At 37.5% G+C, this 24264-nt stretch overlaps 1 protein-coding gene across 10 annotated transcripts in view; it reads right to left on the reverse strand.

Annotated features, from left to right (window-relative positions):
• STXBP4 (syntaxin binding protein 4) overlaps window positions 1-24264 on the reverse strand; it is a 95185-nt gene that overhangs the window by 28836 nt on the left and 42085 nt on the right. For 7 of the 10 annotated variants that reach the window (XM_087925155.1, XM_026711243.2, XM_087925160.1 and 4 more), the window contains 7 exons: window positions 23981-24075; window positions 22307-22396; window positions 14570-14635; window positions 10773-10949; window positions 8482-8598; window positions 6891-6940; window positions 4601-4734 (listed from right to left, as the gene is read on the reverse strand). In XM_087925155.1, the coding sequence (XP_087781281.1) occupies window positions 4601-4734; window positions 6891-6940; window positions 8482-8598; window positions 10773-10949; window positions 14570-14635; window positions 22307-22396; window positions 23981-24075 (729 nt within the window). Of the gene's footprint in view, window positions 1-2341; window positions 2445-4600; window positions 4735-6890; window positions 6941-8481; window positions 8599-10772; window positions 10950-14569; window positions 14636-22306; window positions 22397-23980; window positions 24076-24264 lie in introns of those variants that run through there. The other 3 variants (XM_087925161.1, XM_087925154.1, XM_087925157.1) reach the window with 2 other exon arrangements.

A 24264-nucleotide genomic window follows, 5' to 3' on the forward strand; every position in this document is an offset into this window, starting at 1 on the left:
ATTTCCTGTGTACACTGATATATAAGCCCATCTATAGATAAGGAGTTCCTTGAATTTTTAACCAAAACACTATGGAAAATACAAGTTGACTAATTCATGGGTGGTGCATTTTTCATAGTATTTTGGTTAAAAATCCAAAGATCAGCTGATCCACAGGTGAACTTATACACTGATTTTACTAGCTCTCTTGACTCCTTCTGAAGTTCTCAGATGTTCATGTTATCGCTCTGTAGAACAATAACGCTCTGTAGAACGATATCAACAATATCGCTTTGTAGAACAGGGGTGTCAAACTCATGTTGCCACGGTGTCGTCAAGTGACGTTTCGGGACTTTCCCCCACTTTGCTAAACTGGGCGTGGATGTGGCCAGCACATGACACATCCAGCCTATGGGCCACAAGTTTGACAGCCCTGCTATAGAAGCATATTTTGTACTGAAAATGATGTAGGGATCTTTATTAAGATTGTTAGTATTCCTGAGAATATCATAGATAGCTGAGAAAACAAACAAATGGATAATAGAACAAATCAATCCAGAGTTCTCATTTGAGGCACAAATGGCTAGTTTAGTTTCTTGCATTTTGGACACATTATGCAAGGGCCCAGTTCTCTCAAAAAGTCCATAATGCCAGGAAAAATGAAAAAAAAGCAAAAACAGATGTATGTACTCAATCATAGTGGCGAGTGGTGCACTATTGGAAGACATGAAGAACAAGGCTGGAGGTAGATCATCTTGGTAAATGTGGTCACTGAGAGTCAACACTAACTTGAGGGAGTGTATTCAATTATCACCCTCCAAAGATTCAGAAAAATAAAACAAGCTTGAACTGGGGCCATATTGGGAAACTATCAAGTAGGCTGGGAGGAAGGGGTCAAGTGAGGATTTTTCTTAGAGTCCTTGTACAGCTGCAAATGGCATCATGTTTAGCTCCCCCAAGATCCATGAGCCTTATCTGGTCATTTCCAGAGAAGGCAAGTAGTCTGGTGAGATTCTTGTAACATAGGTGGTAAGCAATAAAGTTACTGACTTTCACTATTTACAAGTGGCTCAGGTTGCTTGCATTTGACAGGCCATCATCTAAGCCAATAAACCAATCTAAGCTTTATTCATAACCACTTTTATCTTACTTATTAGGATGTGGTAACAGGAGGAACAGAAAAATTGTACAATTTAGAAGTATTATTCCCTGGATACTGCCATAAACATGTAAAACCTCCATTCCTAGCCTCTAGACATTACTGATTGTTAGGAATGTAAGTCACCTAACAGCTATTTGGGTTGGACAATATATAAACCAGGATAGACATTTTAATACCGTCTCTTTAAGAGAATCCTAAAAGTATAATTGGGTGTGGTTTCTCAAATGGTCATAAGATGGAGCCAGAAACCTAGGTTGTCTTAGTCTTAGTCTCAGAAGAGAGTGTGTCTCAGTGAGTCTCTGTTTTCCTTCTGTTGGAGAGTATTGCCGTTTCTACTAATTGACTGATATTCCTGGATTTGATATAAGTCTTATACTGAACTGTTTTTGACACTGGACTTTGTTATTGGATTATCCCTGGAATGAAAACTGACTGATTTACCTGTGAATGACTTTGGACTGTGTTTTGAACTTTGCTTAAACCTTTATTGAAAGTAAAAGCCTACATTTACTTTACAGTGTATCTGTGTGCTGTGTGTGTTTTATTCAAACACTACTCTCAAATACGTCTCCCTGTATGCGCTCGTTTTCCTAACGGGGAATTACCTCAACACTGATGTACCTGTGACTGCGAACACAGGTGCTGGGACTCATTAAAAATGCATATTGTAAGGGTTTTTATATCCCTTCTGTCTACATTTGTAGCATCTCTACATTTGTAGCATCTTTGGAAATTAGGAAAGAAAATGTTTTCTACTTTATCTAATTGTCCTAAATGTTTTTACACTGACTCTCTCTTACAATCGTCATATTCCTATCAATCAAGATAAGTGTGGAAAATGGACAGAAATTGCAGTGAGACTGTGTGTAGAAAACATAGCCTTTTCAGGCTAATCCAAAAAGTTTGGGCCAAATTAAAATGCTTGTCATTACAGACCCATGAAATCCAGTGTCCTACATAACATTCAGTTTGCAGTCACTCTGCGATGATAAAAACTTATATGAGATATTGTCTTAAATTGACTATTATTTCGGTGAGTTCTCTATGACATTTTCTTATAGAAGCATAAGCTGGTTTGCAACTTGCTTTGATCTAGTCTTAATTCAAAGCACTGCAATATACATTTGAAAGAAGAAGCATTTAACCTTTTGGCAGCATTATCAGTATTTCATAAATACGCTGAATAATAAATTACATGGTCTTGTTTGAGTTAGAAAATCCATGCTCCTTTCATCAGCAAGGTCAATTATTATTTTTCCCATTTGGTTCTAAAATCTGAATTCCATTAACAACATTTTCCAGACTGAAAGGGAATAGATAATTAATGTTATTATTATATCAAGGATGACTATGACAGTGTGTGTCTGTATGTGTGTTAGGATTACACAAATTTAAATGATGAATTATTCTTTTTCTGAAACTGTGATCATCACAATTTGAAACTGTAAGCAATACCTAAACAAACTATGTAAGATCATTCAATATATAAATGACTTCCAAAATAAAAATATAGAAAAATATTTGTGATGCTAAGCATTAAGCATATTCCTCCAGAACAATTTAAGTAATAGAACAGATCTTCAATTCCTTCCTTTTAAATGCCTGTGCAAATATCGCATCTTCTACAGTACTAAAAACAAAACAAAGGATGTTTTATATTTAGGTAGTTGCCAAGGAAAAGTGTGCATTGTTAAATACATGCTTCCTTAATGCTGAATATATTGCCATCCCTCATTAAGTAAAATATTAATTGTATTTGATTTATAGAACAATAATCCATGGAAAAACTAACTATCCCATAGTTAGGAACTCAGGTTCCTTCCCGTTCGGTAAAGGTTTTAGAAGTTGCTATTTCTGATTTTAATATGTCAAAATGTAGCATCATTTCAATTCTTAACCATATTCGATTCAACACATAGCCCGTGACTGCAAGCTAGCATATCATATTTAAATTTAACCCGAATTTGTTGCTTCATAGAAAGCAAGAGCAACTGGTTAATCTGAATCTGAAGAAAAAAGTCCAAACACTTCTTTGTAGTCACAGTGGAGAAAGATAGGACAGGATAGGATTGGATCTATGCAAGGAGTTCTCATCACAGTTAAACTATGATTTAGCCTGAAACACATATGTAGTTTCTTTATCGGGTTGCTGCCATAAGTATTCTGATATTTTTTTAGAATAAAAAAGAAAATCGTTATTAAATTGATATAATTATCTTGTTGAGTCAAATGGATAGTGTCTTAAAAGAAGATACACAGAATGCTACAATGTCATACACTTTTTAACATAATAAAAGGTTTCAGGGGCAAAAGTCTCCAGTTTGACTTTTTACAAATTAAATATTGCAATTAACACAACAGGTTTGCTAATTTATATAACAATGGGAAATAACTACAAATATGCTTCAAAGGAAGGATTGTTGTTTCAGCTACAGGTGATTGGTTCCAACTCACTGTGTAACTAAGTGAATAATACCAACTTATGGGTAGTTCTTGACTTACAACCATTTGCTTAATTAGTGTTAGAAATTATGACAGACTTTCCTGGGGATACATACAACTCAGTTCCGATGACTGGGCTCCCCATTCAGTCATGTGACTGCATTTTGGGTGCTTGGCAATGGCCCACATTTATGGCCGTTTGCAGCATCCCACAGTCACGTGACAACCTTTTACAATGTTTTTGCCAAAAACAGCATTTACTTCCAGTTTTGACAAAACTGGCTTATAGTGAACAATTGGTTTGCTTAATGAATGCAACGTTTGCTTTATGATCACAAAAAAGTTTGCAAAATCGGGTTGGTTCTGCTTTATGATTATCCAGAACTACTGTACCTGTATATAAATTCAGAAGCAGTTTCTCTATTAATAATGTTTAGCCAACCAGGCTCATGTATCTTCTTAAAGAAATAGCAGATGATCCCTCAGTAACTTTTAGAATGGTCTTGTTATAAATTCCATCCATGCAGTATATTTAAATGTAACTGATATTTTTTACACTTCTGCTTACTATGAAGATGTACGTTATACTACCGGCAGAAACAACATTTGGGATAATTAGCACGTAATTTGAAAGATTCATCTATTTGAAATCACAATTTGCTCCTTTCAGTTTTTGTTTTGCATGTTTGCAGTTAAACAAGAATAGGTACAATTATAGACTGAGAATGCATACACCAAGCATTTTTCTCAATTATGTAGTTCCAAATTCCCAAGTATATATCATACAGTGGATCATTCTAAATTATTACATCTGTCACCATTTGAACATTTCACAGATGGTTATTTTCCTTTATTTTGACAAACCACATATGAATTCATGGCACAACCCAAAATATGTCAAATATTCTTTTTTAGGGACATTTTAAAAAGGACAAAAAAAGGGGGTGAGGTAGAAAAGAAAGGAAAATGAAGAGAAAATAGAGGGTAGAAAAAGAAGAACAATCTGATAAAACTCACAATCTGCTTCTAGAATAGCCCGGACCGATCTAGCAAGTTCTTTGGCTTCTGTTGCAAGAGATGCTGCAAGAGTGTGGCCATTCCGTCCCAGATGTGCAAGGAGCATTTTTGAAGAGATTGTGGCTTTCCTGTCACTGGATAAAATGGTCAGAAAAAAAAAACCCAAAAATGTTTTCTTTTCACTGTTGCAGTATTTTTGTTCAGGTCAGGGGTCACCAACCTTTCTGTCTTTGTGGCCCAGCAAATGTGGGGGAGATGGGATGGGTCTGTGCGAGTAATGGGCACATGCGCCTGCCGCTCATGCAAATAGAGTGCCCACGCATGCCCACACATGTGCTTGCCCACTGTTTGTACAAGTACAGAAGTGCACACATTCGTCTGCCACTTCTGCAGCCCAGTTCCAAACGGCGTAAGGCCCAGTAGTGGGATTATGAACCCCTGGTTTAGGTCGCTAAATGCATTTTCATTTTCATTTATATCTAGTCGAGGATTGATTTACCAGAACACTTTATTCTGAGTTGAAATATTTCTCAATATAAATTAATACCAGTTTTTGAAACAGAGGACAAAGAAGTTAAACACTGTATGGTGAAGTGGGCTGCAAACTTTGGCTATGTTATAAATATGGATATATATCGTAAAAAATGCGAGAAACTAGTGTTAAAATTTACATTGTCAAAATTTAAGAGAGAACTACTGTGTTTCTCACAAAATAAGGACAGGCCTTTTTTTTTTTTTGACCCCTGAAAAAATGGCTAGGCTGTCTTTTCAGGGGTGACTTAATTTCCTCCCCCACCTAGAGCGGCCCATACGCACTCCCCTCGCCGTGAGGCTGCTTCTATCAGCCGACGAAAGCTCCCCGAAGGCAGAGTCCCCAGCCGCTTTGGGGCAAGGCGTGGTTGCCCGTGTCCCCTCGCCATTAGGCAGTCTCTTTCGGGCGATGGAAGCTCCCCAAGTGCAGTCACCAGCCACTTCGATCGGCCGGTAGAAGCAGCCTCGCGGCGAGGGGAGTGTGTGTGTGCGCCGCCCGAGGCCGCTTCTACCAGCCGATCGAAGTGGCTGGTGACTGCACTTGGGGAGCTTCCATTGCCCGAAAGAGACTGCCTAATGGCAAGGGGACACGGGCAGCCATGCCACGCCCTGAAGCGGCTGGGGACTCTGCCTTCAGGGAGCTTCTATCGGTTATCAGGGTATTCCAGCCAAGGCTGCCTGCAGGACACTCCTAAAGGCAAGTTTTCTCCCCATCCCCCCTGCCCTTCCCCCCCATTTCTCTTCACCTTGTGTAGTTCTAACGAACAATGTGAGAAATGGTGGGGAAACGCAGGGTTTAAATAGGCCTAAATTTTGGGGGCGGGGCTGAATTGCACCTCATGCCAAGAAATCATGCTGGGCCTTCCTATTGGTGGAGGCCATATTGTTGGAGAAACACGGTTTTATAAAATAACGTATCAGTGGCATATGACCTGATTTATACAGTCTAAAATGTATAAAAGAATATTAAGTATGTGATGGAAGTGTGAAGATGAAGAGGGGACTTTTAACCATTCACCATTCACGGTGGACTTGGAAAAAGCAAAGGAATTTGAGTGAAAAGTAATACACTGATGCAAAAAGGACCGTGGATTAACATACTATTATGATTAAACTAGAATTATGTCTATTGAACTTTATAGGTCTTTTGGCCAAAATAAAAGAGTGAATAATAAATAAATGATTATGTTCTGTTACTAGATTGTAACAGAACAGTGAGAACAATCAACATGACAATGATCTACATCAATATGTGAGAAAGATCATTAATTACTGTAGGTAGAAGTCATGTATAATATTATATACACATCTCTCTGTTCTGAAAGATTAAGGGAAAGTGGATTGTATTGTATTTAGTATTCTGATAGATTCTAACCCCAAAATCTGATTCTATTCTCAAAATCCCTGAAAACAATTTTCAACACGAGTACAAAAGTTTCAACTGATAGGCGAGTGGAACTAAGAACAATGTTCAGATCCACTTTGTGAAACAAACTCAGTTGTTCAGCTGTGGCAAATCAGATATTTCTGCAGAGTCAAGTCTCTCTATCCGTGTCAAAATAAGACTACTTGTTTCATCAAACAGAATATTCTGGGTATCAACGTTATAAAGCTAATTTTTCAAAAATCTGCAAAAAAGTTTTGTATGGGGTTTGTAAGCAAATAGTACCAAAGTATAAAATAGTTCTTGGATTCTTTGCCTCTTAGCAGAGTTAAAAGTATTAATTTCAAGGAAATTTCAATAGCACATATTTCTTACCTTAAAGTGACTGGAGGACTACTGCCATGTAATAGCATTTCAGGTACAGTCTACAGGCAAATGGTAGAAATGAGAAAAATAAATAAAATAATAATTTCCAAAAGAAAAATAACATGACTTTCTCTTTTACTGGTTGTATAATCATCAGTCCTCCAAGTCTACATTTTGAAATCAGCTTTATGTACCTGTCTCTTAAGGTATGTTAGCTTTATTGGTAACAATTCACACCTTTCTGAAGTCAATAGCAGTTAATTCTCTTCTTAATGGTTCTTGATTCTTTCAGTTGCCTTCACTGCAGCAGTTAACGATCTAATCTTTCAGATGCCTATGAATTTCCTGCTCTTGTATCAGGATAGGCAAGCAAATCAGCATCCAATCTGCAGTTGTCACGCTGTAATCTGCCAACAATCCTAACAGTAGTGTTGCATAAGAGATAAAGTTGGAGACAGGCTTAACTTTGTGAGATATGGACAAGATCACCCCTCGCTCAAGCTGCTTCTGCCAACGTCTGTTTTGTCCTACCCCATGGCACTTAGAACCATGCTGCCAGGAGTTCGATCCTGACTTCGACTCAGCCTTCCATCCTTCTGAGGGCCCAATTGCTGGGGGCAATATGCTGACTCTGTAGACTGCTTAGAGAAGGCTGTGAAACACTATGAAGTGGTATATAAGTCTAAGTGCTATTGCCATTACTAGAAGAATGGTTTGAAATATCCCCAGTCCACTGTTCAAATTAGGGGAATAAAAGTAGTTTAATGAAAATTATCCCCATATGTTATCCAAATCATATGCTATGGATAGATTTCTAAGGCAGTATCTAAGATATGCAATCAAAAAGGAAAGAAACAAGAACTCCCTCATATGATTTGACCAAACAGATTGTCCCAAAGCTTCTATATCGATGTGAAACTGTAGGATATAATAATGGGAGAATTAGAGAGGGGATACTGGAGATGGCAAAAACAGTATTATTAATGAATGTCCTTGGGGATTTCTTAAGGGGCGGAAGGAAAAAAACGCATCTGATGTCAGGGATTCGTCTACCTTCCCTGGTGATCTGCTAGAAAAGCAACCATTATAGTTAATACAGAAGGCAGACAAGAAAGGGAACCGAACAGCAGCATTAGCCACATCCCTTTAGAGTTGGCATCATGTACTGTACCACTAAACAAGTTAAACACTAACAATAAAAACTAATAAAACTAACAAAGTAAAAGCCAAAGCAAATATTTCTTATTAAACATTGTGTTAATAATCAGAAAAACATTCAATGAAGTCTTATTTGAATTTCTGAGACAATCTAGAAATGTCTAATGTAAAAAATCTAGTTTTACAATTCTGTCATCCTTAAATTACAAACCCTAGATTTGCAGCAATAGCCAAATTATATAAAATACTCGTAAACCTTGCATACTGTCAAACTCCTGAAAAGAGACTTTTTCTTGTTTACAAAGCGACTTTTTAGGGTGTTTTTTTTTTTACTGAAAAGAAGGATAAGTTTTCAACCCATTAATAATAGTGCAATTAAATAACTTTTAATAACACATCTTTGAAACAGCTAAATAAGAACATGCTTTGAATTTGCTGTTACCTCAACAAATTCTAGCAGCTTTTCAGTTGCCACCTCAAAGGTCTTCTTGGCTGTTTCAGATTTTCTTAACTGACAATCAAGCACAGTAATCCTCTTTCTTAAATCTTGTACACTCTCCTAGGAAAAAAAATCAAATAAAAACAAAAACACTACAATCTAAATACCAAGGTAGGGAGATTTTTTTTAACTCTCAGTCAGCAAAGAAGCAAAAAAACTTTACTTTCATCAAGATCTGTTCTAGCATCCCAATACATTGCAAAATAAAGAATTTTATAGTGGGGTGTCAAATGAACTTAAATGTGATTAAAATACTGGAGAAACCGATCCATTTTTTTTTAAAAAAGGTGCAGTCCAATGCCTTTAAAATTGGTAAATTATTTCCTTCATTTGTAATCCTGAACAAACTGCTCCTGTGGGGGAAGCAACATTCCTTTTCATGGGTTATATTTATTTAGCAAATGGCATACTATGTCAAGGAAATCTACACACACTAGACAGACAGTGCAGTCCTGACAACCCAGAATGCTACTTCATTCTGTTCAGTGCTTAGACGCCTATCCTTAGTGCACCATGCCGGGAGCGGAGCAAACTAGCTTTACACCAGCTAACTGGGTTGTATATCTATCAGTGACAAGGATAAGAAAAAAAAACAGGGCTTCCTCTACAAGCAGAGTAAGGCAGTCACACTGAGAGGCAGATATTCACAGTGTGGATAGTGTTTGATGGTGGCATGTGGTCAACTATGTGGTATACGGTCAGCTTAACTGTTTCATCTGATCCTCCAGTTCAGACAACAAAATGATTATGGAAGAGTAGAGGAAAACAATTTACTTCTGCTCTGTGTGAACCACACTTTGCTGGGAAAAGGTAGATTTTGCTTCTCTGCCCTCAAACCAACTGTTTTTTCTTTTAGCAATCTGAAAGAGCAATGAAAAGAGCTGAACCAGTTTTAAATGGTGTAACAATTCCTCTGTATGTTCTAGCTTCGAATACTGTTTCTTGGCTAAGCTAGGATGTAATAAGGTGAACCCATGAACCTGTTTTGACATGCATACTATGTGTTAGCCATGGATATCCTGAGCCCTAAGATGATAAAAACATTACAAGTATCCTTTCTTCCAAAATTACAACTTTATATTTAAATATATTTGTAGCCTATGGAATAAAAAGTGCCTCCACTTGTTATGTATTCTAAAATCTTGCTACTATTCCTCATTTATAATTAATTTCAGGTTTCCATGTTACTCAGATCCACCTAATAGCAGGTATTTATGCCTAAGACTACAGTTAAATTTCCAATTCATAAAATGCATTAAGCAAATCAGTGCGGTCATTAAGTGATTCATCTCATTGCTTCCTTCAAGGGTCAACATTACTTTTAGCTCTCAAGCTGGCAATGAATTTTACTTTAGTCCAGAGGTCTCCAAACCTAGCAACTTTAAGGCTTGTGGACTTCAACTCTCAGAATACTCCAGCCAGCTATTGGGGATCCCTGCTTTAGTCTGCTGTATGCTGGAAAGTCCATTATTCTTTAGGAAAACTGAAGAATCTTTCACTCTTTGTGGTCTGTTATAAAGGAAATAAAATTTACAATAAACTGAACTTATGGGTTGCAGCCTATTTTTACTAATTGCAAAATCAACAATTGTTTTTGCTTTAAGCCTTATATCATTTCTGGAAAATGCACCAATCAGATAGAATATCTAGTTACTATAGCTGCAATTGAATTTCAGCATTAAAAAAAAAGCGTTTGAAATAAAGCTTTAAGTTTTAAACATTTATAAAATGAAATAATAATTATACAACCTCTATATTTACTACCCATTAACCACCATAAAATCCTCTGCATAATTAGGCGGGTTATAAATGTTTTATATGAAATAACCAAAATGAATATGCAGACCAAGGACCCCTAGCTAACTGGAACTCAGACTGAATTAAACGTTTATAGGACTGTAATTTTAATTTCCAAATAAAAATAAAACTGTTTTATCCATTGTACGGTTAAAATATAGATCAAATACAATGCAATATGCTTCATATGTTTGAGCTACGGCATACTGGCTAATGAAGCCAAAGTTCATATTTTTCCAAGCAGTTCTCTCAAGAAAAAAAGTTTATAGCTTTTATGCCCCTCTTCCCTTCACAACACGTTAATTCCAGCTCTTGAATCGCACAAGACAAACAGTGACCTATTTTAGGAGAACAAATGGAAGAAAAATGAAAAACAGGATACTTGACAACAGCAAGGAAACCATGGCAACTCTACTAGAGACTACTGAGGTGCTTACTTTATTTTGGCCACCGTGATCAGCAAGCTGAGCCTTCAGCCTGGTGATTTCTATCTCCAGCAAACTGATTACTTCCTCATAGTCCAGTTCCATTCCACGAGCTTGCTTTTGAGCTGCTTCTGCGAGATGGATTCTGCTTCGCAAGGTTCTCGCCTCCTCCACAGATGCCTTGGCTTCCTACAGGGAATCAAATTCTATTTTTAAAATGTACCATTCAAGCTTAGTTGATTCTTTCATTTTGTTTTGACTGTGTAAAGTTACTTTTAATATACTGTATATTTTCTCCTTTAGAAATAGCTGGGAAAAGCAGACCCAAAGAGTTGCAAATACATGTATTGTTAATAGTTGCAGAAAGGGTGGCACCAAGAAAAAGAATAAAAAAGCTTGAGAATTCCCAAAGCCAATTCCCACTCTTATTGTTTCTGCTTGCCCTTCTGATAGGGTGGGCAGGCCTTGGGTCCTCTCTGTAAAACAGTGCCACACTTTCTGTGTTGTGGTGCTCCCTGTGGAACAACCTTTCCTGGAGATTCAGGTGGGCCTCACTATGTTGGCCTTTTTATTTCAAGTCATGGAAAACTTGATTTCTCTCCTGAGTATTGGGCCAAGTTATTTGGTAGGCTGTCTTAGCGCTGTGATTTTATGTGTTTTGTATTACTTTGGCACAATGTGCTGTTTTTAAATTATCTTTGTTTATTATTAGCTATTTAAATGGATGGCTAGCGCCCAGAATTATGTATTGAGTAGGCGGCCATAAACATTTAGCAATAGCACTTAGGCTTACATACAGCTTCAAAGTGCTTTACAGCTCTTTCTAAGTGGTTTACAGAGTCAGCATATTGCCCTCCAACAATCTGGGTCTTGGTTTTACTGACCTCGGAAGGAGGGAAGGCTGAGACAACCTTGAGCCAGTCAGGATCCAACTCCTGGCTGTAGGTAGAGTCATCCTGCAGTACTGCATTCTCACTGTGCCACTACAGCTTATTTATTTAAATAATAAATAAATAAATAAGAACTACTTGGCAAAGTGAGGCATCAGGAAAAATGGCAAATTAGTATTTTATTTGGCAGTAACTTCATTAAAATCACATTGCCAGCTTTGCATGAACAAAATTTTTAATGCACTTAATATAATCTGATGGGTTGTGAGAAAGGGAAAGTCATGGTTGGAGAAGCTAACAAAATTCTGAAAATGAGGGAGGTAAGGAATTTAAAGATTTGAAGTCAACAATCTACTAAATAATTACTAACTAAATAGCCATAACATTACACTGAAGAAATTAAAACAGAAGAGAGAAAAATAATTAGCAGAACATTTTGCCACATAAAGCTAACAATTGAAGGGTTGGCAAGAAAGAAAAAAAGAGAGATTTGGCTGGCCCCGAAAAGACAATAGAATTGGAGTCAAATGTGTTTTTCTGGGGAAAGCCATTTTAGAATTATTTACCTCACCTTCACTGTTTGGATAAAAACACAAAATGGACAGAAACTAATAACTTATAAAAGTTATGTTCCTTCTTAATTCAAACTCTCTACTATCATCCCAGTGCCAAAGAAGCCCTCCATCAAGGAACTGAATGACTACAGACCAGTTGCTCTAACATCTGTAGTTATGAAAATTTTTGAAAGGCTTGTGCTGTCCCACCTGAAAACCATCATGGATCCGCTGTTAGATCCCATGCAGTTTGCATACTGAGCAAATAGATCGACAGATGAAGCTGTTAATATGGCTCTGCACTACATCCTACAACACCTTGAATCTCCAAATACCTATGCAAGGGTCCTCTTTGTAGACTTCAGTTCAGCATTCAATACCATCATTCCAAACATTCTTCTAACTAAATTAAACCAGCTAGCAGTACCTGGACAAACTTGTAAGTGGATAAGCTTCCTAACAGACAGGAAGCAGCAGGTGAAGCTAGGCAGAATCACATCTGATACCTGTACAATTAACACCCCACCCCAAGGCTGTGTGCTTTCTCCACTTCTCTTCTTCCTATATACCAATGACTGCATCTCAAATGATCCATCTATTAAAATACTGAAGTTTGCAAATGACACAACAGTGATTGGTCTCATTCGAGACAACAACGAATCCGCATACAGACAGGAGGTTATACAACTTGCCTCGTGGTGTAACCGGAACAATCTGGAACTGAACACACTCAAAACCATAGAAATGGTGGTAGACTTTAGAAGAAACCCTCCCATACTACCACCTCTTACAATACTAGACAACACAGTATCAACAGTAGAAACCTTCAAATTTCTAGGTTTTACTATATCACATGACCTAAAATGGACACCTAACATCAAAAATGTCATCAAAAAGCACAACAAAGAATGTTCTTTCTGCGCCATCTCAGAAAGCTCAAACTGCCCAAGGAGCTGCTGATGCAGTTCTATAGAGGAATTATTGAGTCTATCATCTGCACCTCCATAACTGTCTGGTTTGATTCTGCAACACAACAGGACAGACACAGACTTCAGAGGATAATTAGGACTGCAGAAAAAAACAATTACTACAAATCTGCCTTCAATCGAGGAATTGGAAACTACACAAGTCAAAAAGAGGACTGTGAAAATATTTACAGACCCCTCACATCATAACAGACATAAATTGTTTCAATTCTTTCTCTCAATATGACGCTATAGAGCACTGCACACCAGAACAACTAAACGCAGGAAGTTTTTCCCCAAACGCCATCACTCCCCTAAACAAATAATTCCCTCAACACTATTTACAAAGTCTGCACTACTATTACTGTTAATCTTCTCATCACTCCTTATCACTCATCCCCTCCCATTTGTGACTGTATGACTGTAACTTTGTTGCTTGTATCTTTATGATTTATATTGACTGTTTCCTAGTATGATTTGAATACTTATTGTACTCTATGACTATTATTAAGAGTTGTACCTTATGATTCTTGACTCTTGACGAATGTATCTTTTCTTTTATGTATACTGAGAGCATTTGCATCAAGACAAATTCCTTGTGTCCAATCACAATTGGCCAATAAAAGAATTCTAATTCTAATTATTTCTGTGTGAAAAAGTGAGACTTTGGTTTTATTAAGCAATATATTATAAGCTTAACTATATATTCAGCAAATATTGCGAGCCCATTGGCAAAAGAAAGCTCAGGACCATATTGGTTGGAAATATGTGGGAGGCCTTCATCCTGCAGTGAATAGACAATGGCTAAAATGATGATGATATTTATAAGGTAGCCCTTCAGTTACAACCGTAATCCAGTCCATAATTTTGGTCGTAACTTGTGACAATAGTAAAACAGGTCGTCATGTAACCAGATCAGATTTTTACAACCTTTTTACTGGCAACAACATGGATGTTGTTAAGTGAATGCCACAGTTGTTAAATGAATGCTATAATTGTTAAGCAAATGCCACGGTTGTTAAGTGAACCCCTTGTTTGCTATGAGATGTTTTGCTAAAATGTTGTAAATCACAGTGATGTGACTGCGGCATGCTGCAAATAGTTGTAAATGCAGGATAGTTGCCAAGCAACCAAATGCGGTCACGTGACCATGGAGATGGGTGCAGAGACAGATGTCAGAACTTTGAATCCGTGTTATAGGTAGCTTTTCCAAGATTTGTTGTAACTTTGAATGGTCCCTAATGCGACCTGTTAGTTGAGGACTACCTGTATATCATAAACTACATAATCAAGTTATGAAATATGGAAAACAGATATGTCAGAAACAAGAAATATGGTCTCACTGGGGGCCAAAAAACAGATTGAATTGCTTAATTTAATTTTACAGATACTCTACCCACTTGTTTGGTAATCTGCAGCTCTTCAGCTAGTTGTTTTCTCACACGTTCTGACTTTGCAAATTCTTCCTAAAACATACACAGAGAAAAGATAAGCCGTTAAATTTAGAGATTTTTTTTACCCCACCACCTCCCATCATACAATGACATTTTGATATAAGAAAATCTGGCTGGTTATAGCAACTACTAATAATGTCAACTATAAAATGTTGACATTATTGGAGTAACTGCCGGAACCTGACAAATAAATGATTTCAGCTTCCTAGAAAATTGATCGAAGCTTCTGGGAATCTGAAACTCTCTTCTCAAAGTATGGTCCTGCCCCTGTTTCCTGCTCTCCTTGTCTATGGAGATTCTCAGTCATCCAGGTCATGATTGTCCCAAAGGTGCTTTTTTTTCCCCTTTTTTGAGAAGCAATTAGATTTTCTGGTTTTTGTTTGAAGACAATTTGCTTCTCACCCAAGAAGCTTCTTCAGAACAAACACATCGTGACTATATGCAGGAGGTCCATCTGCATTTAAAAAACACAGGTCACTCTTTTGAAGACAATGAAGTCCACATTTTGGACAGAGAGGACCACTAGTTTGAAAGAGAGGTCAAAGAGGCCATCTATGTCAAAATTGAACAGCCCTCTCTTAACAGAGGGGGAGGGATACGACATCATCTATCTGCAGTCTATAATACAGTCCTTTCAGCAGTTCCAAGAAGGCTCCACGCCTATTTCCACCACTCAGGTGACCCTGAGACAGATAAACCTCCAGGTGACCTTAACGATCCGTTAAAAGAATGCAAATGACCAGCTGTCTGCAAGGTATATAAATCCTTCCATTCCCCACCATCCAGTCAGAGCTAGAGAAGCTTCTTGGATAAGAAGTGAAACTTCTTCAAAGAAAAATCAGAAAGTCCAGTTGCCTCTTGAAAAAGAGGAAAAAAGGCACCTGCGCTATCTTGCTCTTCCTGTGACAATGGATGTTCCCATCTGCCTCCTAGTCACATTTGTCCTACCTATCTTCCCAAATCCCTATAAACCCCTCCTATCCCATATCATTAGGACCGGGGTGGGATGTTACCGGTTCTGCCCGGCTCTGTAGAACCAGTAGCTCTGAAGAGCAGCAGACATAGAATCCCACCCCTGCTTAAGACCATTCAGTCCTCCCAGGCCTGTGGGCTGCTTCTGATTAATACTCATCAGCTCCGAGTCCATCCACCATAAACAAACAAAAAAAACACAATTATCCACTTATATCTTTCACCGACCACCTGCCAGAATCTGCTTCTGTCAGGGACATAAAAAGCAACCACCTATACTACTATCAAGCAAACGGTGCAGTTTCCTCCTTTCCTTACTGGAGAGTGGAACCAGTCATTTTCCTTCCACTCCACCTAATCCAACTTTATTAACTGTACTGTTCCACTAGTGACTATTGCTTAAAAAACAAAAACATGGGCTGCAACTCAGTGTTCCTCCTATCTGGGATCATAAAAATGGTGACAAAATTAACATTCTGAGCAGGTGAAGTAATGAAAATTTCCTGTTGCTTCAGGAACCAAGAATTATTTTCTTAGAAATACTAAGATTAAATTAAACGCACAATTTTTTTCAATTACAGTAGAACCTCGGGTCACGAATGCCCCTATTCGTGAACAAATCAGGTGATGACCAACTATTTGGGAAAATTGTTGCTTCTGGTTGTGAACAGATCCTCGGGTGCTGATCAGTGCTGTCGCAGCAATTTTCCTTGCCATGGCGATTTCCCCTTTCACGTGTGCATAGAACTGTAGGTGCATGTGCACACGGTCGTGCTTCCGGCCACAACCAAATCGGGTTGTAACTGTAGTCCTGGAATGGATTACGGTCGTGACCCGAGGTTCTACTGTATTTTTCTTCTTTTTTTCATTCATTCCATTGAGATACTTCAAATTCTACTTAATCACAATATGTGCATGTGTTCTGACCCAAACCTTTTTCCAATAAAACAAACACGAACCTTTTAATTTTTCTTACAAAAACCCAGTTAAAAAGCTGCTGCAAACTAATTAACTTTGATAAGCCTGAACCTCCTCAAAACTGTGTGAGGCTGCCAAGAATAAGGTTACCTAGAAATATTTTACAACACAAGAGTCTTCAAATACCAACTAAGATACTGCAATGTATATGAGGCTCGAGTTTCAAAACGTCTTTGCTTCCTACAAAGAATGTCCGATTCATAGCTGGCTTTTATCTTCTTGAAGGAGGGGCCGTTACTTTGCAGCCTTACTCCCGAGTTGCCCATGCTGCTGCAGCTGCTCTTTCCTTAGAGCAGCCCTACGCGCACACGCATTTGGCACAGGCTCCTCTGGAACCTCCTCATCGCTGCTGTCAGCTCCCACAATCTCTGAAGGCAGCAGTCCACTCCCTAATGGTCCTGGCCCCTCATCTGAGTCCTCGCTCTCCTCAGCCATCTGTTCCTGCTGCCGGCTAACCACAACAATATGTGACATAATACACAAATGTACAGAAACAGCATTTTGGCTCCTTTTGTTCTGCAAGGATAACTGTAGCTACATTATAGGGAGTGCCAAGCTCTCCTGACTGCTAATCAAAATCTGTTATTTTCTTTGAAGACTTACTAAAGCAATCAAGTCAAGAGTAAGCTGTAGCAATCAGAAGAGCAGATTAGAAATGCTTCAGCTTTTTAATAGGAGAAAGTCATTCATCAGATTGGTTGGTTTGTTCTTTTTCACAATGTTGGAGATCAGCTATTAAAGGTAGTTCTCGACTTCGAACAGTTCATTTAGTGACTCTTTCAAAGTTACAACGGCACTGACTTATGACCATTTTTCACAATTACAACTGTTGCAGCATCCCCATGGTTACATGATCAAAATTCAGACACTTGGTACCTGACTCATATTTATGACAGTTGCAGTGTTCTAGGGTCGTGTGATTACATTTGCAACCTTCTGACAATCAAAGTCAATGGGAAAGCCAGATTCACTTAACAACCATGTTACTAACAACTGGAGTGATTCACTTAACAGCTGTGGCATGAAAGGTTGTAAAATGGGGAAAAACTCGTTTAACAACTATCTTGCTTAGCAAGAGAAACTTTGGGCTCAATTGTGATCATAAGTTGAGGACTACCTGTATGTACAATCTCTTCCCTCCCCCTTCATTCTGGAAATTCCCCCTGCAGCTGTTTTTGCTTATTTAAAAATTAGGGATGTGCAATTGTTCAATGAAACGAACAGCAAATATAGTTTAGCTTGCAATGCTAAATATGAAGGAAGATATTTGGGTTCTGTGAAAAAAAAATGGAACAGGCTTGTTATTTTTATTGACATTTCCTTCCTAATGGCATCTGAAAGCAGTGAACTGACAGCTTAACATCATTGTGTGGCACATCAATCAGGGAGGCTGGAGGCAAGAAAGAAGAAAAAAAAGGTTTTTTGTCTGAAGCATCTTAATGAATGAGACCTCGTGGGAAAGGCACGACAATGTCATATACATAGTTGAAAGAAAAATGCTTAATTTGCCTTAAAATAGTGGGTTAAAAAAGATATAAAAATGCAGGCAAAAGAGGAAAAAGGAACCAATGTTCTCCACAATATTGTTAAAGGAAGACTATAATAGGTCAAATTTTAGTTGGAAAGAGGAAACTTTTAATTGGATTGCCATTTTTGCAATGGAAACATCAGTCAGGATGCAAGTAAATGGGGAATCGTGCTCTCCTCAAAAGAAATGAAACACTTCAATTTTTCACTGAATAATTTGTTTTAAAAATTGGGGAACTGCAAATGCAATTCAGATACTCCACCACATACATACAGATGTGATTCCCTTCTGCAACAAATGAACCAAGGTGACTGAATTTCTTCCTAACGGGAAATTGAGTTTAGGGCTGTGTGTTCACAGACACATATTCTTCCTCTGCTCCAAACTAGCTCAGCATGCTGGATTAAGCAAGCGATCTCCTACAGAGACCCAGGCAGCCTTTAAAGAAGAATAGATGTGGCTCAGGGTTGAAATGAGGGGCTCCATGGTGCTCTCTGAGCTTGGATGTTTTCTTGCAGATATTTCCATTTCCCAAACTAGACAACAACCATCAGTGCTAGTCAAACTAGGTAACCTCATCAGTGCTAGTAACTTGGTGGCTTTCTTGGTTGCACTCCAACCCATCAGGTCCTTTTAAAGGTCATTTTGAGTATGGTACGTTATGGGTGCTCTTGAAGACTAGCTGTCATAGTTAGCAGAACAAGTCATAAAACAGCCTCCACACTAGAAGATAGCCTGTGAGAATGCCCCTTGTTAATTCCTCTTCCCCTTTCCCCAGCATGGTGCCACTTGCTACTTTTTCTGGATATGGTTGAATATATTCTTAAACAAGCTTTGTTTATCTATGTGGGGCCTCAAAGCATTTGTGGAAATAATTATAAAGTTAGGCATCTCCAATCCTATGCTTTGCAGTTGTGTTGGATTAGCTCCTATCATGTGCAGCCAACTATTGATGACAGTTGTTGTCCACACTGGGAAAGTCTGATCTAAAAATCCCTGATAAAAAAACTCTCAATTTCCCATCTTTACAGAAACAATCATAGGGAACCTCCCCTTATGAGAGTCTCTGCTTTCTGACTTCTTTTATATATATATATCTGATGAAGCCTGATAATGGCAGATGAGATTCTGCTGAAACGTCGCTACAACTTTAAAAGCACAACTACAATGACGTGGGAAAATACCCGAACAAAGCTGAATGCCATACATGTAAGTACCTGCGAAGTATCTAGGCAACGTTTCGATGAAGTCTCATTCATCATCTTCAGGCTTCTGTCTTCGGCTCTGTGCTTCTCAGAGTGAGCCGAAGACAGAAGCCTGAAGATGATGAATGAGACTTCATCAAACGTTGCCTAAATACTTCAAATCGTACGTGGAGAAAACCCGAACAACCAAAGATCCACATACAAATACCCAGGAGAACCTCAGAGTGTGTGTGTGTGTGTGTATATATATATAGTATATATATATACAGGTTTATATATATATACAGTATATATATATATATATATACTGTATATATATATACAGGTTTTTGGTTTAAATATCATAATACATTATATTACATTTGACTAATATTAAATAATAGCTTTAACCATGATTACTATTCTTACATCTTTATATAGTTTACAAAATTTTGTTTTACTTTCTTAAAGGTTATTTTGGATAAACTTTTTGTCTCACTTCTTAGTTCTGTTTGTTAGCCATTTATACCAATTGTTCCAAATTAAGAAGAATTCAGAGTCATCTTTTTCTTTCAATTTCATTTTTAAGATATTCATCTCAGCACTTTCCGTTACTTTATGTAGGAGTATTTGGGGTTTTCCATACCTGTGCAAAGGCTATTCTGGCGGCTGTTGTAATGTGTAGCAATAGGTATTTTACTTCTTTCTGACTTCTATTTACTTTCATCACATTTAATTCAGTTGGTTAAACAATCCCTCCTAATTCCACTTCATCAAAGCTTTTCATAAATAAGTTCAGTGAGGCCCACAGTTAAAAATAATCAAAATTAAAGAGATGGTGTTACAAACTAAAGCATGCACATGGTCCAACAATACGTCACTGGAATAGGTAGCAGTAGCGATTACACGTTGCCAGCATTGAAGACATATTGTGGAGGTCTGCAGAGAATTTTCTCCTGGGGACGTATCCAAGGACATAATCAAACAAATGTTTTTTTTAATTACTTAACAAATTAACTCTTAGTGCAGGCAATCACACAGGAACAGTGATTGTTTCATGAAGTTAGTAGAGAACTAATGAAACAAAAATTATGACGCCAGAAACCATTTGCCAGTACAGCCTTTAAAATCTTGCACTAAGCAACACTTTTATTAAAGGTTTAAATCCCAGCACATGTTTAAGACTAGAAACCTATGCTTCTTATTAAGAAGTATCAATCAAAGCTTTATTATGGTCATAGGCCAGCATAGGAAAGGTGGGATACAGTCATTCAAAAAGCATAAAGGAGTAAAAATAAAAAAAATATAAAAAATTATGAAAACCTATAAGATATAATAGATTCCTGAATGAAAAACTAAAAAGTATACTTTAAAAAGTGGGAAACTTAAAAGATGGCAGCATTAGATGGATTCAGGGGAGCATAAAAGGTTGGGATATGGTACATCTATCAAGTTACAAGACATTCTAATATGGCGAATTAGTTGTTCATTAAATCTAGTTTATAGCACAGGTCACCATCTGATGAATTTTGTTGCTGCACAGTATGTTGCAACACTGTATGTTGTAGCAGGATTAGTTAAGAAGCACAGCTTTATATGATTCATATTTTTTTGTTTTTGTTTTGTTTGGTTTCTGAATGAAAAGCTAAACGAGGATGTCTATGTCGCAAGCTATCTTGAGTCAGTCTACTGAGCAGGCCATCATTTAGGAAGCTCAGAGACCTTAAGAACAACAGCAACAACAATGGAAGTTGTTGCAATATCAGTTAAACAAACCAATCCACACAATACAATAAAACAAAAGGGTTCCCAAAGGAGCTTCCTCAGTATGTCGTTGCACTTGGCTGACCTTGTCTAAAGCTGCAAAGCTCAGCCAAGCTGGGTCTGGTTGGAAGTTGGAAGAGAAGCCACCAGGGAATTCTTACAGACTAGATTGGGAACCCGAAAAAATATCCCAGAAGGCAATAGCAAAACACATCCATATTGTTGCGGAAAAAACTGCATAGATATACCCAAGTAATCTCCAAGGGTTATATTTAACATGCAAGCCACTTTACCTCTTCCTAATTAACAGGGAAGATATTTAAAAAATTAGTTGTGTTTTCATTCGACTTCTACCCCCCACACCCCCACCCAAGATTTACAAAAAATACAATGGGCCAATGGGAATGGAATGGATTAAAAATATTAATATATAAATTAAAAAGCAACCAGAAATCATTACTGGCGAACAATAGCTGGGGCAGGACTCTATTTATTTAAGAAGTTTGTCCAAGTCCAGAAGATTCAAGCAGTGTGCAACATCAAAACAACAACAACACAAAAGAACAAACTGCCTCTTGCAAAAAAACAACATTAAACAGATATATATATATAAAATCCTAACATCTTAAAAGGAGTTCATCATTCGCCCTAACCCAAGGAAACAAATTTTCAAAGATGTTTTTAAGTGATAGGTGGGATCGGGGCCATATGAGTATCTGGAAGAATGAAGGAAGCATGGTAGAAAAATCCTATTTCCTGGTGTCATCGGGTGACACTGTGTGATTGATGGAACCTGGAGCATGCCCACCCATCATACAGGATGCGTAGGAAATATCAGAGCTAGGCAGTCCCACAGATAGCCAGGCCCTCCTTAGGTCACAAAGGATTATAAATTGCAAGCAGCCCTTGAATTGTACTCGGAAGCTAATTGGCAACCAATACAGCTCATGGAGCAGGTGTTATATGGATACATCATGGCATTTTATAGAAGAACCAATCACTGCTGCATATTTTCTTCTCCCTGTCCAAAATGGCATTGAGACATTTATACTATTTTTCTATTACAGCAAGAACAAAATTAAACTGCATCATAGTTAGCAAGTTTTAACAGTACAGTATAAAGATAGCAAATAATACTAATTTTATCTAATCATTCTACACTTAGCTCACCTTTTTATTAAGTGGTAAGTACTGCAATAGGTTTAAAATAAGCAAAGGTTAGTGCGGATGTTTTAATTGATCAAAGCAAAATGTCACCTTCAATTGACATAGTTCTTTCAAAGCTTCATTTTTCTCTTTCCTAAGTTGTTCCATTTCCTGTGTTTCCAAACGATTACAAGATACAAGCTGTATGCAGAAAAAAAAAAATCAGATGCAGACGTTGAGGGAATATATGGATACAAATAACAGAAAAATAATAACATGTCTGTTATTTAACCTAATACTTTAAGCTTTCTCATTCAGCCCACTGAACAAAAACTCCTTTCTACTATTATAAAGTTACAAAACCATAGGTACAACGAAAGAGGGTGTTTGGAGAAGTATTTCATTTTTAGATTTTGAAATAATAGATACAGGTAGTCCTCTACTTATGATCACAATTGAGCTCAAAATTTCTGTTAAGTGAGACATTTGTTACGTGAGTTTTGCTCCATTTCACAATCTTTCTTGACATAGTTATTAAGTGAATCACTGCAGATGATGAGTTAGTAATATGGTTGTTAAGTGAATCTGGCTTCCTCGTTGATTTTGCTTGTCAGAAGATTGCAAAAGGTGAACACGTGACCTTAGGACACAGCAACGGTCGTAAGTAGGGGTCAGTTTGCCAAGCATCTGAATTTTGTTCACATGATCATAGGGATGCTACAAAGGTTGTAAGTGTGAAAAATGGTCATAAGTCACTTTTTTCATTGCTGTTGTAACTGAATGGTCACTAAGTGAACTGTTGTAAGTCAAGGACTACCTGTAGTGTACTGTACCTGTAGTTTTTGATTTACAACTAATTGTTTAACAAATATTTAAAGTTATGATGGACTTTAAAAGAAAACAACTTAAGCCTGGCTTTGAAGTTACAGTTGTCACATTTTTGGGTGCTTGGCAAAGGGCTCACATTTATAGCTAGTTACCAGCATTTTGCATATGACTGAGATTTGTGACTTTTTTTGCCATTTTCTGATAGAAAATGGCAAAAAGCGCCCATTGGATAGGCTGGATTCGCTTACAGACCACATGATTCACCCCAGTCACGTGGTGCCTCAACATATGACCACAACGAATTATAACAGAAATTCTGGGCTCCATTGGGATCATAAGTTGAGGACTACCTGTAGTAGTTTAACTTGCAATGCTTTTTACATTCGTGAAAGCAAGCTTGAGTTATTCACTACTGATAAATAAATATGCACACAACTGATCTAGTTAAAACTCTCACAAGCTATAATTAAAATGGCAACAAGACAAATAACTCATGAAAGACAGCAGTAGGAAAGCAAGTGAAGATTATAATCCAATGGTTAGTTTTCAATAATTGCTGGAACTTTTAAAGAAAAAGTTTTTAATTTCTTTTAAAGAAAAAGTTTTTAATCGAAGATGCTGTAACTCCATGGCATCAGGACCCTGCTGCTATTAGGGCCTAATTTGTCATCCACAATTATTTGATATAAGCTTTCTCCACCTACTGCCCTCAAGTGAAATTGGGAAGACTATTTTAAACAAACCTACACTGTGCACCTACATTAGCTATAATTTGTGGAAAACCATAATTGTATAACAGCATTGAAAGTAATTTGCTCCTTGCTATGAGAGCTCCTAGGATGCTCTATCTTTTCTAGTCATCCTTTTGAAAGGCCACAGTGGGCTGGGAGTCTTCAAGGAATTCCACATCAAAATTTCACCACTTTTTTATTTGGAGATAAGAATTATATTATTTACCTGTGAATCTAGTAATTTAGCAATTTCATGCACAGGGCTATGACCAGTCTCATCCAGCTGCTGAGAAAATAAATTCCTTGCCACCTGAATAAAATCTAACATATAATTTAAGTCAGGACAACACTATAATGTCAACCACAGAAAAGTCAACTTATATTTTTCCTTAAACAACTTAGTACCTGTTAGTTATTTAGTATTTCAGAATGTCAGTTTCAGCTCTAAATTGCCAAGAAAACTGTAGGGACTTTTCTTTATGGTCACCAAGAATCAAGTCTGACTCGAAG

Source organism: Pseudonaja textilis, chromosome 2 (genome assembly GCF_049901715.1).
Source record: "Pseudonaja textilis isolate UNSWEBS1 chromosome 2, rPseTex1.2, whole genome shotgun sequence".
Classification (NCBI taxonomy): Eukaryota; Metazoa; Chordata; class Lepidosauria; order Squamata; family Elapidae; genus Pseudonaja; species Pseudonaja textilis.